The sequence below is a fragment of the Leptopilina boulardi genome, unplaced genomic scaffold (assembly GCF_019393585.1).
Source record: "Leptopilina boulardi isolate dan_hultmark-lab unplaced genomic scaffold, ZJU_Lbou_2.1 LbouV2_310, whole genome shotgun sequence".
NCBI classification, from domain to species: Eukaryota; Metazoa; Arthropoda; class Insecta; order Hymenoptera; family Figitidae; genus Leptopilina; species Leptopilina boulardi.
The window spans coordinates 3,198,130-3,210,936 of NW_026137875.1; the positions used below are offsets into that span (position 1 = coordinate 3,198,130).

The following is a 12,807-nucleotide window of genomic DNA, read 5'->3' on the forward strand; positions in this document are numbered from 1 at the left end:
ATAAAAAGAAAATTTTAGATTAATCTCTCTCTCTCTCTCTTTCTTTATTAAAAAATATATAATTTTTATATTTAACAACACGTTTAATTAAGAGAACTTGTTTCATTTATTCCTCTCAGCATTAACTAATTGCACAGAGATTTATATGATAAATAAATTGTCTGCAATTTAAGGATATTTCCCGTATTTTAAAAATAAAAAAGTGCAAATTCATAAAGGAATAGGATAATTATCATCAAAGAATGAGTGTCCTTTTGTGGCGTCAACGACGAGGTTGTCTTCGGACAATGACATCTATTTCCGGATCAAGTGAGTTTATAATTATATATAGTGAGTTAATGTGCGTCTGACTGGCACTTCCGGTATTATATATGTAGAAATTTGGTTTTGATACAAACTCGCTTGATTAGGCCTCTCTCTATATTGCGCGAAGAAAAGAGCGGAAAATAAAGTCGTCGCGACGACGTTTTTGTGTGTATATATATATATATATATATATATATATATGTTCGTGTCCTCAAGGCGTTAATGGGAGGACTTCATTAAGATCGGACGATTATGCCCTATCGCGAATGCGCTCGTTACTTTCGCATGACGTCACTTCCTCTCTATCGTTGCCGTTGGCATTTGTCTCCGCGCCAGTTGTCTTAAAATTCCCCCTTTTCTGCTTATCCTGTGTACTGTTTAAAATGTCAACGAATTGGAAAGTCTGTGATACATATTATATCTTTAAATCTGCTTATTTATTGATTTTCGAATACAATAATCGATAATAATAATAATAATAATAATAATCGGTTTCCTATTATTTTCAATTTTGCTTTTTGACAGTAATAGGAAAAAAATATTGAGACGCATGAATAATGCCTAAAATTTATTAATTTTTTAGAAATTTTATTTTGATAGAATTTCATTATATAGAATTTTTTTTAAGCTGAATTTAAATTTGTTTGAATTATTTTTTGATAGAATTGCCATTTAACTAATTTTCTATATTGTAGAATTTTTATATAACCAAAAATTCCCTTCACAGAATTTTTATTTGACAGAACTTTTATTTGTTCGAAAAAACATGTAGTATATAAAGATTTCGGCGCGAATTTAAAAATTTTAACAAGAAAATTTTGAGTGATTAATTTTAAAATTCGCGCCGAAATGTTTTTACTGAATGTTTTTTCGTACATAAAAATTTCGATTAAATAGAAATCGTATTTCGTCGGAATTCCATCGGAGTTCCAAAGAATTTCCGATGAGATTCCGACGGAGTTCCGACGGAATTCCGATTAATTTTTTCAAAATTTTTAAAGTCCTAATTCCGTCGGAATCCCATCGGAAATTCTTTGGAATTCTGATAGAACCTCCAGGGGGCACTTTCCGGGGAATCTTTCCAAGTGGGTTATATTGAATTTTTATATAACTGTATTCAAAATTACAGGAATTTTTATTTAGTTAAACTTTTGTAAAACAGATTTTCTAGGTGATCTAATTTAACCAAACTTTCATTTAACATACACGGAGAAAAATGGAAAAACGACCCACTTGGAAAGGTTCTATCAGAATTCCGCCGGAACTTCCAACATAATTCCGTCAAAATTCCATCGGAGTTCCAAAAAATTTCCAAGGGGATTCCGACGAAGTTCCGACGGAATTGGGACTCTAAAAATTTTGAAACAAATTAATCGGAATTCCGTCGGAATCGCATCGGAAATTATTTGGAACTCCGATGGAATTCCGACGGAATTACGTTGGTAGTTCTGGCAGAATTCTGATAGAACCTCCAGGGGGCACTTTCCGGGGAATCTTTCTAAGTGGGGAATAAAGTAACTTTTACTACTTTAAAAGTAAAATCAGTTTCTGTGCATTTCTGGCCATTTTTACTTCAGAAATAGTAAAATCTACTATCTCAGGAGTAAATTTTACTAGTTTCGGTGTAAATTTTACTATTTCTGGAGTAAAATTTACCAGAAATGCGCCGAAACTGCGGATAGTTCAGGTTTATCACTTTTAAAGTATAGTAAAAATTACTATATTAATTTTTCCATTTTTCTCCATGTATAATTCTCATTTGACAGAATTTTGACTGACGAGTCGAATTTTTTAATGCTAGAATTCTTATTTCACCGAAACTTTCATTTGCCAAAATGTTTATTTGTACAAAATTGTCATTTTGATAAAAATTTTGAAAACGCCAAAATTTTCATTTGACCGAAATATTATAAATGGCCCAACAAATATCGGACAGAAAAGTTTTGGCGGGAATTTTAAAATTAATCAATCAAAATTTTCTCAATTATTTCTGACTGATTAATTTTATAATTCGCGACCAAATTTTTCTGTCAATTATTTTGTTCGGTCAAATGAAAATTCGGTAATTTGAAAATGACAATTTGTACAAATGAAACTTCTAAAAAATAAATTTTCGATGAAATGGAAATTCTGCTGTTTCAATTTGGAAAAGAGAATTTCTGCTAAATAATAATTCGTTTAAATAAAAAATCTCTTTATTGAAAATTCGGTTAATTAAAAATTTGGTAGCATAAAAATTCGATCAATTATAAATTCTTTTGGTATATGAAAATTTGGTAAAAAAAAAATCTCTACCAAGTTTCAGGTGAAAAATTATAAAAACGTTAATAGAGAGAAAAGAATTTTCTTTTATTTTTTTAACAAAACTATATTTAAATAATTGAATAATTAGAAGTTCTTAAAAAATTGAAATGAAATCACTTCTCCTCGATTTACAGTAATATTACTCGCGCAGCTTCAAGTGATAAAATCATGAAACAATTTAATAATATACTTATACTGTTTTATTTTCTTATTGATGATTCACTTGTGGAAAGCCCGTTTTCTCATGTATCAGTTATGTTTATAAATATATATATATACTTATAGTTTGATCGATGATGATTTAACAAAGAAAAGTTTGAGAGTTTTATAAATTTTGAATTTTTTTTTTTTCATTAATTTTATTATGGTGTGAGAAGCGCGTAAAAAGGAGAAACTGAAGAAGGAAGAAGCAAAATCGATATTGTATATAGAATCGATCGATTCATCGTTAGCCCGCCTTCCGCTGATCGACTCGTGGCTCTCGTCGTGGTGAGCTTATGCGAGAAAGCTGCGGGGCCTCTCGTTGTACAATTATCTCATTTGCCGATCGGACCCTCCCACGTGTTAATTTGCTTGTTGGTTATAACCCGGCGTCTATTCTCTCCCCCCCCCCCCCCGATGATCCTTTATTTCGCTTTTACCTTTCGTGGAACCACGATCCCACCCGCGATTCCTTCCTTCATCCTTGGGCCAATCCACAGCAAACGAGCTTATCGAAGACTCTCTCTTTCTCTCTCTTTCAAAATCCCCAAAGGCATCAAATCGCGAAACCAAGATCGCTCGTAGAATTTGATGTGCAAAAAAAAAAAATTTTCCACCTTCTCGCGATATATTATTGTATGTATATGCACTGTTTATTTGAAAATGTCAAATTGCAACCAATTTATCCCGCAATATTTGGATCAAAACATAATTTAATTCAATTCGGTATCAAATTGATACTTTCAAGAAAACAGTGTCGGAGATAATCCAAAAAACAGGACATTTTCATGTCGTATTGTATGATCTAAACAACTTATCTTTAAATTAATTTACTTTAGACAAAAATTATTGATTAAATAATTGAATAATTAATTAAATTAAAAAAATTTTGTATGATCGCTTTAAGTAATTATAACTATATTTGATTCTAATAAATAGAAATTTATAAAACAAAACAAATTTCTAATTACTTAAAAAAAATTTCCCACAAAAAAAAATCGAACTTTTTCCAAGGCAAATCGGAATATGATTTTCTGACGTATTTTGATGCGCTAATCACGAATATAAAGTTCGATTTGTTCCATTACTTCAGGATTTTTTTCTAACCTCAAAAAACATGTCTAATTAAACAAGTAACTAACTCAAAATTCTTGTTGGCTTTGGTTCTAGGGGTTTTTGGGGTCGCTGATTACGAATCTGATCTCAGATTTTCAAAATTCAAAATGACAAATGTAATATGGCGGACAAGTTTTTATAAAAATTATTAGATTTTCATGCAAATCATGTTTCTAGAAGTTTTTGAGGTCGCTAATCACGAATCCGATTTCAGATTTGAAAAATTCAAAATGGCGGATGCAATATGGAAGACAATTTAAAAAAAATATTGCATCTGCCACTTTGAATTTTTTAAATCTGACATCGGATTCGTAATCAGAGACCCCAAAAACCCCTAGGTACATGATTACGCATAAAAATCTAATAAATTTTTTAAAATCTTGTCCGCCATTTTGAATTTTGAAAATCTGAGATCAGATTCGTAATCAGCGACCCCAAAAACCCCTAGAATCGAAGCCAACAAAAATTTTGAGTAACTTGTTTGATTAGACATGTTTTTTGAGGTTAGAAAAAAATCCTAACGTGATGAAGCAAATCGAACTTCAGATTTGTGTTCAGCGCATCAAAATACATCATAAAAAATCATATTCCGGTTTGTCTTGAAAAAAGTTCGGATTTTTTTTGTAGTCCTGTGTAATTAGAAAAAGAAATGTTGATGATCTAAATTTTCTTTTTTTTCCCCCTTATCGTTTGGAATTTCAAATATTATTGATGATTTTAGTATATTCGAAGCGATATGTCTAGACATAAATGAAATCTTGTTATTTTTTTATAAACATGACAAATTGTTGGCAATTTTATTGATAATATAATTTTATCTTGATTTTATTATTGATAACTTGATTCTCAGTGAGAAAGATTGTCGAGTTGATTGAACGATGTTTTTTTTTTCTTAGCCAAGTATCGATTATGATTTTGATTTTGATAAGGTGTGTATTATGTGTGGATATATTTGGTTTCGACATTGAAATAATAATTTAATTGGCAATTTTTTATTGTAATAATAAATTGTCTAAATAGAAATTTTGTTATCATTGCAGGAAATGACATTGAAAATTATATCTTTTAAAATTCCTAATTATTCTATATAGATATTAAAAACGTTATCTAGTAAAATTATTTATCAATCATGAATTAAGGAATTTTTTTCTTTTGCACTTTTCAATCCTACATAGGAATGCGGCGAAAATATTACATTTTTACAAAATGTTCTTTTAATTAATCGATGTTAACTCTCAACGACCTGAAAAGCATCTAGATACCAACTTTTATAAAAATTTACGATATTTATAAGGAGAATGCAAAAAAAATTAACATATAATGATAATAATAATGTAAAATATATAATATGATTTTTAAACGCTTTTTTATGATAATCAATTTTATATATTTTTAAATTGTGGCGCCTTTATTTTAGTTTACAGTGGTGGCGCTGCGTATATGACAATTCACACAAGTACATAACCTCAAATTTTAACATTTACCATATTCACTACTGAAGTTCAAAATTAACATTCTCAATTCGTTTTGAGTAGCATACGCTATCATAATGATATGATTTATAATATTTAATTATAAATTTGATCATTAATTTTTCTCTAAATAAATTTTGAAAAATTTATTCATATTCAAAAAGCATAAAGTCGAAAATGACTGTTGAGTCAAGAAATATTATTTGTACTGGGCAAAAAATGATGATGATGATGATGATAAGCCTCGTTGGTCGATAGAACGGGATCAAACATTTACCTCTGATAAAATCTCCGCGGGTTATCTCCTGAGAACTCTCTCGACGTCTTTAAAACGTTATACGACAGAGCCGATGGGCCAAATTGCCAGCGCGAAAGTCGGCATGCGAGTCTGGCATACTTGCAATGTTATATAGCAGTATATACCAGACTAAGATAGAGATAACTATTTTTAATAGAAGTTCCTTCGAGTGCCCAAGTCCGATAACCAAGTGCCTATCTATATGCCAGTGAGTATTTTTAATATCGGAAACGGCCACGAGGAGGAGGAGGAGGAAGAAGAAGAAGATCTAGACGAATGGGGGTGGTAGGAAGGGAGTACGAGTGCAAAAGTAAGATAAGTTTCCTTTCAGCTCTGAAAGTCGACGAGATAGGGCAGATCTTTCATGGGCACCTCGTATACTGATCTTGATAATATAGACAAGAGAGGGATGAATCGTTGTGAACAACTCTTGTCACGAATTTCAAATTATCCAAAATTGACCCTATATATCTATTTATATATTAACTATTCAATGCTATAATATACTATTCAAATGTTCAGTTTTGTATTTCATTAAGTCTTCCCGCAGTGAATATATTTTGCAGCATAAATTAATTAATTAATTAATTAATTGATAATTATATAATTGATAATTATTGAATAATGAAATGATCCACTGTTGTCCATTCACTCCTATATATAATTTTTAAATTCGATTTCTTTTTTTGCAATTTCTAATGATTTTTAATTTTTTCTGTTTTAGGTAAGTTTGCAGACATTGCTGATTCTTATTTGGTGAGATTTTAAATTGTTCAATTTCTCGCAAAATACCAAATATTCAACCAAACCAAAAAAAAACAAAAATTTTAACAAAATCTATCCAATAGAACAGTAAAAAATAAATTAACCGTAACATAACCTCAAATTAAAAAATAATTATTACATATAATTATTTTTTTGACAAATTTTCATTTTTCGAATTAACATTTGAACAAAATTAATTTTAAAACAAAATTTTACTTTACAGAATTTTTTGATATCAAATTTTTAATTGATAGAATTTTTATTTTATAGAATTTCTTTTTGTAACTCATATTTAAAAAAATTCTAATTTAATCGAATTTTAATTTAGCAGAATTCTCATTTAATAGAATTTTAAGAAGCTTCGAATTTTTAATTTTAGAATTTCCAATTCACCGAATTTTTATTTGTTCAAATTTTTATTTGTACGAATTATTAAAACGACAAATTTTTATTTATCCAAAATTGTAAATGGCCAAGCAAATACACTAAAACGTCAATCGAGAACAGACGAATGTGCAGTGCTGTTCTCGATTGACGCGATTTTTATCGCTCGAAAATAAAAACACTCAGGGCCGTATGAAGGGCCTTACGCAACAATGTGAATTCTATCTAGGGGATTTTCACTAGTGGGGCACTGAATCCACCTTAAATTTAAAAATCACAAGTACGACTTTGGCGTCAGTCATAACCTAAATTCTACCCGCTTCCCCACTTCCCTTCAAGTGTTCCCTTGCTCTGTTCTCGACTGACGTGTTCTCGATTGACGTTCTAGTGTAATCGAAAGAAAGATTTTGGCGCTATTTTTAAAATTTACCAATCACGATTTTCTTGTGATAATTTCTGATTGGTCAATTTTAAAAATCGCGCCAAAATCTTTTTCTAGGTTATTATGTTTTTTCGGTCATTTACAATTTCGAATAAATGAAAATTCGTCGTTTTAAGAATTATATCAAATACGAATTCGTGCAAATAAAAATTCCCACAAATGAAGATTCTGTGAATTAGAAATTTTTACATTTAAAAATTCGTATCACTTAAAATTATGTTGAATAAAGACTATATTATACATTAAAATTCGGTTAAATTAGAATTCTTTTAAATAAAAAGTTTGGTAAAAGGAAATTCTGTGAAAAAAAGTCTCCCAAATAAAAGTTAAACATCTTTATTTGAAAATAAAGGTCCTTTTTTAAAAAAAAAAGTAAATATAAAATTATCTTATATGTCAATTTAAAGACGAATTACAAAAAAAGAACGTTTTTTTAAATACGTGTTAACATTTTTGAGATTATAAAAATTATTAATTCACTAGGGACCTCACTTAAACTAATTACAAAAAAAAAAGAAAAAGAAAAAAAGGTTTGTATAGATTCTATCATAAACCGTAATTTATCAAGTTTGTATTTGGAAAAAGTGAAAAGCAAGAAAAATAATGATGAAGGTCGAGGAGTTCACGAATACTAAAAGTCGAAGGCGAGGATAGAGTGATTAACGGGTTTTCATGACACAAGGATATTGGTCTCCGCGATCGTAGCACGATTATATACACGGCGTCGTCACACGTCGTTCTTGTATAAACGACTTACCTTTATTTTATACAAGGGATCTGAAAGAGAGAGACAGAGAGTAACAACGCGGAGAAAATCTCTATCATTGATCTAGAGCCAACAACAATTAGTCGAGGGTCAAAAGTTCGATTCTTCGCACCAAGATGGGCGGGGTGAATTGCATTGAGGGCGATATCCAAGTAAACAAATCATAAAACCAAACGAGCTGGGGTCCGACATTGGTCCAGCTACATATATATATATAACCAAAGGCCACATCGCGGAGATGATATCTGCTCTTGAATCTCATGCCTCCCACGTGTGTGATCCAGACTTGTTGCTACAGAATCGCTCACAGACATATTTTGTTTTTTAAAATATTTCTTTTTCATTTCTTCAGAAGCAAGAAATATATATATAAACCTTTTGGGATCAATTTGAGCGGTGTAACGCTACTTAATTTGAAATGCATTAAAAATAAAACCCCTTGTTTTAATTTGACGCTACAATTTTTTAGCGCATTATTATGCAATATTGGACTCATTTTTGTTGCAATTCATTTTTGAGATCGGTATCAAATTAAATAAATGACCAACATTAAGTTACTCAATTTGAGAGTGCCTTAATTTCAGATTTTTAAGTTGGTATCATATTTTTAAACTGATTTAGAATTTAAATAATTTTTTCTAATATTTGAATAATATTACATAGATTCTTATTGAAGTCAGTGCGAATATTTAATATTTTTCAAGAAGAAAATATTAATCATTATTTATTTAAATAATAATTAATTTTATCAGTTTTCAAATTTCGCGCCATTGTTTACGTTGGCAGTACCGTTTTTGCTGTCAAAACACATGTTCATAACCTAAAACTATGTTTCTCTTACTTAAAATTTTACTACACGATTACAAGCTTTTAAATTAAACAATACAATAATTTTAGTTTGTTATTTTTATTAGAAATCTAATGACATTTTTTTGGTTCTTATATAAGTACTTGTTATTTGATAATATTTTGAAACTTTTATCTTTTACTCGAAATGAAACTGCCCTGTCTCATTTCGATACTTTTAAGCATTATACACCGAAAAAAAAATATTCTTGTATTCAGAGGAAAATTCCTCTTACAGAATTCTCTTGAATTTTATTCTTAAAACAAGAGTATTACTCTTTAAATGAGAATATTTTCCTCTAATTTCAAGAGGATCGAAACAAAAGGACTATTCTAGAGCATTCCTCTTATATTCAGAATAATCTTTTTAGAATAAAAATAATACTCTTAGAATTTAGAATAATCTTCTATGTTTAAGAATATTCCTCTAAATTCTAAGAGGATTTCCCATAGAAAGTCGCTCATGCGCAAAGATGATTGCGTCATATAATTTACGTCGCGTCATAAATCGCATATCATGCGTGAAAAAGTTTTAATTTCTGTGTGAAAAAAAGGGAATAAACCAAAATGGATAATAATCTTTTAAATATCTTGATAGAGTTGCAACTTACACAATACGTGTCTATTTTTGTAGGTAAAAGGAATTTTTAAAAGTAATTTTTAAAAAAATTTAAATAATTTTGAGGTTATGCTATTTAAAAATTTATTTTATTACAATTTTTATTTATTTTAATTTTATTTGAAAATTTATTTAAAATAAATTTTCAAATTTAATGAATTATATGTTTTGCGCATAAAAATATTATTAAAAATAGATTTTATTGATTTATTCAAAAAAATTAAAATCAATTTCAATTTATTTATACTCAAATATAGATGTAAATCATGGATTAACAAATTTTATTCCTTTTAATTTTATAGATTATATCTATGACATACGAATTAGATGATTGCATTTTTATTATTTCAGAGTTCTTTTTAAGATTATATTTTCCTCTTAAAATAAGAGTATCCTCTTAAATTAAGAGGAATAATTGTACATAGAGGACAATCCTCTTAAACCTAGAGGACATCCTTTTGCAGCATATACTAGAGGAAAATATGCATTGAAAGAAGAGGAATCCTCTTGAAACAAGAGGATTTTTTTTTCGGTGTAACTCGAAATAAGACAAGTTTCATTTTTTGATGCGTATTAAATTGAGTATGAATTTCGTACTCAATTTGAGATCAGGTTTTTTCTGAATTATGAAATTGAAGAGACCCCCAACAAAGTAGAAGGTTATCTGTTGCACTTACTTTGTTATAAGGTATACATTTACGCGAATTCACCCCTTGTAGTTTTAGTCGATAAATCGGTTTCCACGGTTTTTAGAGGTAGAGCGAGAGAGATAGAGAGGGGGTGGGTCAGATTAACACGTTGTTTGTATAGGGGAATGTATAATAACAGGTTGCGCCTTGGCATAGGGTGCCCATTTGTATCAACAGAAGGGCATCTCGGGTTCTCATCCCGTGGTATAACTGGGACCCAACACGAGTCTATATATATATACGAGAGGAAGACAACAAGATGGATCTAGAAAAAGAGAGGTAGTTATCGTCGAAGATGAAGAGAGAAGGAATGTTTGAAAACGAAGGAGATTCAAAGAATGAGAAGAGAGAAGAAGGGTCTCGTGAGTCCACACGCATATCAGCACCAGATCGACGACCATCCTCCTCTGGACCCTCTTTGCTCTGGGTCTCGTCGATGCACCTGGTGCTCGAGTCGTCTTGATCTCAACTCCTCAAGGCTTAGCTCGATTCTGCTTTCCTTGTATTACTCGATTCTTACTTCTTTTTTTTTTTTTGTTTTTTTTTTGTCTTGTCTCCTCTTTCCGGGCGCGAGCCAAGGTGAAAGGAATGGAAGTGAGTGAGAAAGAGAGCGACGAAAATGGCAAAGGAAAAGAGAGACAAGAGTGTAGCGACGAGGCAAAGAATATCCTCCGAGGCTGAGAAGAATCAATGGCGTTGCTCAGAATGATCTTGATGGTCGATACTGAATAACCGGATGAGCATTATAATCGTGCTCCTCATAACTTACACGTTGTGTATATATATATACTGATCGTTTGCTCGGCTGCCTGCTACATTATAATAATATGTATAGCCACAAGTCTAAACACATTTCTCTCTAGTTAACTTCTCATTGGAGTGAAAATCTTCCTTTGATCCGATGAGAGGACTGGATTAGAGTATTGTCGAACAATAGTTTAGATTTCTATTACTTCCTTGGCTTATCCGCTATTTGAATGCTGCTGATATTGAAATATATATAATATATATATATATATAGACAGTGCCCTTCCAACTGCGGTTTATGTTCCGATGAACGCCTCTTCTTCTTGGGATTACATTATTGATTCTTGTCCAGAGCTTTCATTGTTTATTTATGTTGAAAATTTATTTCACTCATTTCACAATAAGTGCGATTAGCCAAATTTATCACAAAAAATGATATTTCATTAAACAATCAAACCTTTTTTATCATGAGTGAATTTTAGTCCCGATTTTTCTAAAGATTGAAAAAATAACGCCAAATAATGCTGAGTTATACGACCACGGGTCCCAAAAATGTCTGGCACATCAGAATTTTGAGAAAAATAAGGGTAAAGACACAAAAACAAACGTGTTTTTAGAAGTTTTCAATTTTTTTTCATTTTACCCCCACTTTTCTCAAAATCCTTACGTTCTAGACAATTTTGGACCCCGGGATCGTGTTCAGCGAACAAAAGTACATTGAAAACCATTCCGATATCGAAAATAACAAAAAAAATTTTCGGGGTCTCTACCCCTACTTTTTCCAAAATGCCCTATTTTTTTTTCTTTTTGGGCATGTGGGTCTTAAAATGTGTGATTAAAGTTTTAGTTGAAGACCTCACAGAAGTTTCTAGCAGGTCAGATTAAAGAGAGAAAAAAATTGCGACTCACATGTGCAAGTCAAAAAAAAATATAGCATTTTGAAAAAAGTGGGAGGTAAAAAATCAAAAAAAAAATTTTTTTCGTTATTTTTGATATCGGAGTGGTTTTCAATGCATTTTTGTCCGCTAAACACGATCCCGGTGTCCAAAATTTCCTAGCACGTCAGGATTTTGAGAAAAAGGGGGGTAAAACCCTCAAAAACACTTTTTTTGTGTCTTTATTCCCACTTTTTTCAAAATCCTGACGTGCTAGGCAATTTTGAACCTCCGACTCGTGCTCAACGGATAAAAATACATTGGAAACCACTCCAATATCGAAAATAAAAAAAAAGTTAAATTTTTTTGTCCCGGGTAATTTTCTGTCCCGATTTTTCAAATATTCAAATTTTGAATAACTAATTTGCGCTGAGTGGTGCTAATCAAGTACAACAATTTGATTATTTATAAAAATTGGAATAAAATATTACCCGAAATAAAAAATTGTTGGAGTATTTAGGCAAATTTCAGTTTTAAAAAATTGAGTTAGAAAATTACACGGGATGAAAAAATTTCATTTTTTAAGAAAATTCTAATTTTTTTTTTTTAAAGTATTTTTAGATACATTAGTGTAATTTTCTTTTGGTTTCCTCATCGTCGAACTCTGTTTCCCGTCATTTTGACGACCCTGTATATCGATCGTCAAAAAGTCAGACTGCATTACTGTCGCCGACTGCGGCTGATTGATATACAAACTTGACAAAGTGTGATGTTAACATCGCTCGCTGGGGACTACATTCCGTATCAGGGTAATGGTGCGGCAACGGTATCTCACTATTGTTACTGCATCGCGTCCCCGGTACTGCTTTGCATCTTTTCCGCCGTAGTGCGCTCCCTCATCTCCTCAAACTTTGTCCTTGAAGCAAATTTCTGAATTATATTAAATTTTCCTTTTTTTTCTCTCAATAATCTGAAAC

At 30.8% G+C, this 12,807-nt stretch overlaps 1 protein-coding gene across 1 annotated transcript in view; it reads left to right on the forward strand.

The window, feature by feature from the left end:
* The first annotated feature begins 227 nt into the window (after positions 1 to 227).
* Positions 228 to 12,807, forward strand: part of LOC127283647 (zinc finger protein ush) — a 95,418-nt gene continuing 82,838 nt past the window's right edge. Inside the window, exon 1 of the mRNA XM_051308654.1 lies at positions 228 to 309. Within this exon, the coding sequence (XP_051164611.1) occupies positions 243 to 309 (67 nt within the window). The 5' untranslated portion in view covers positions 228 to 242. The remainder of the gene's footprint in view (positions 310 to 12,807) is intronic.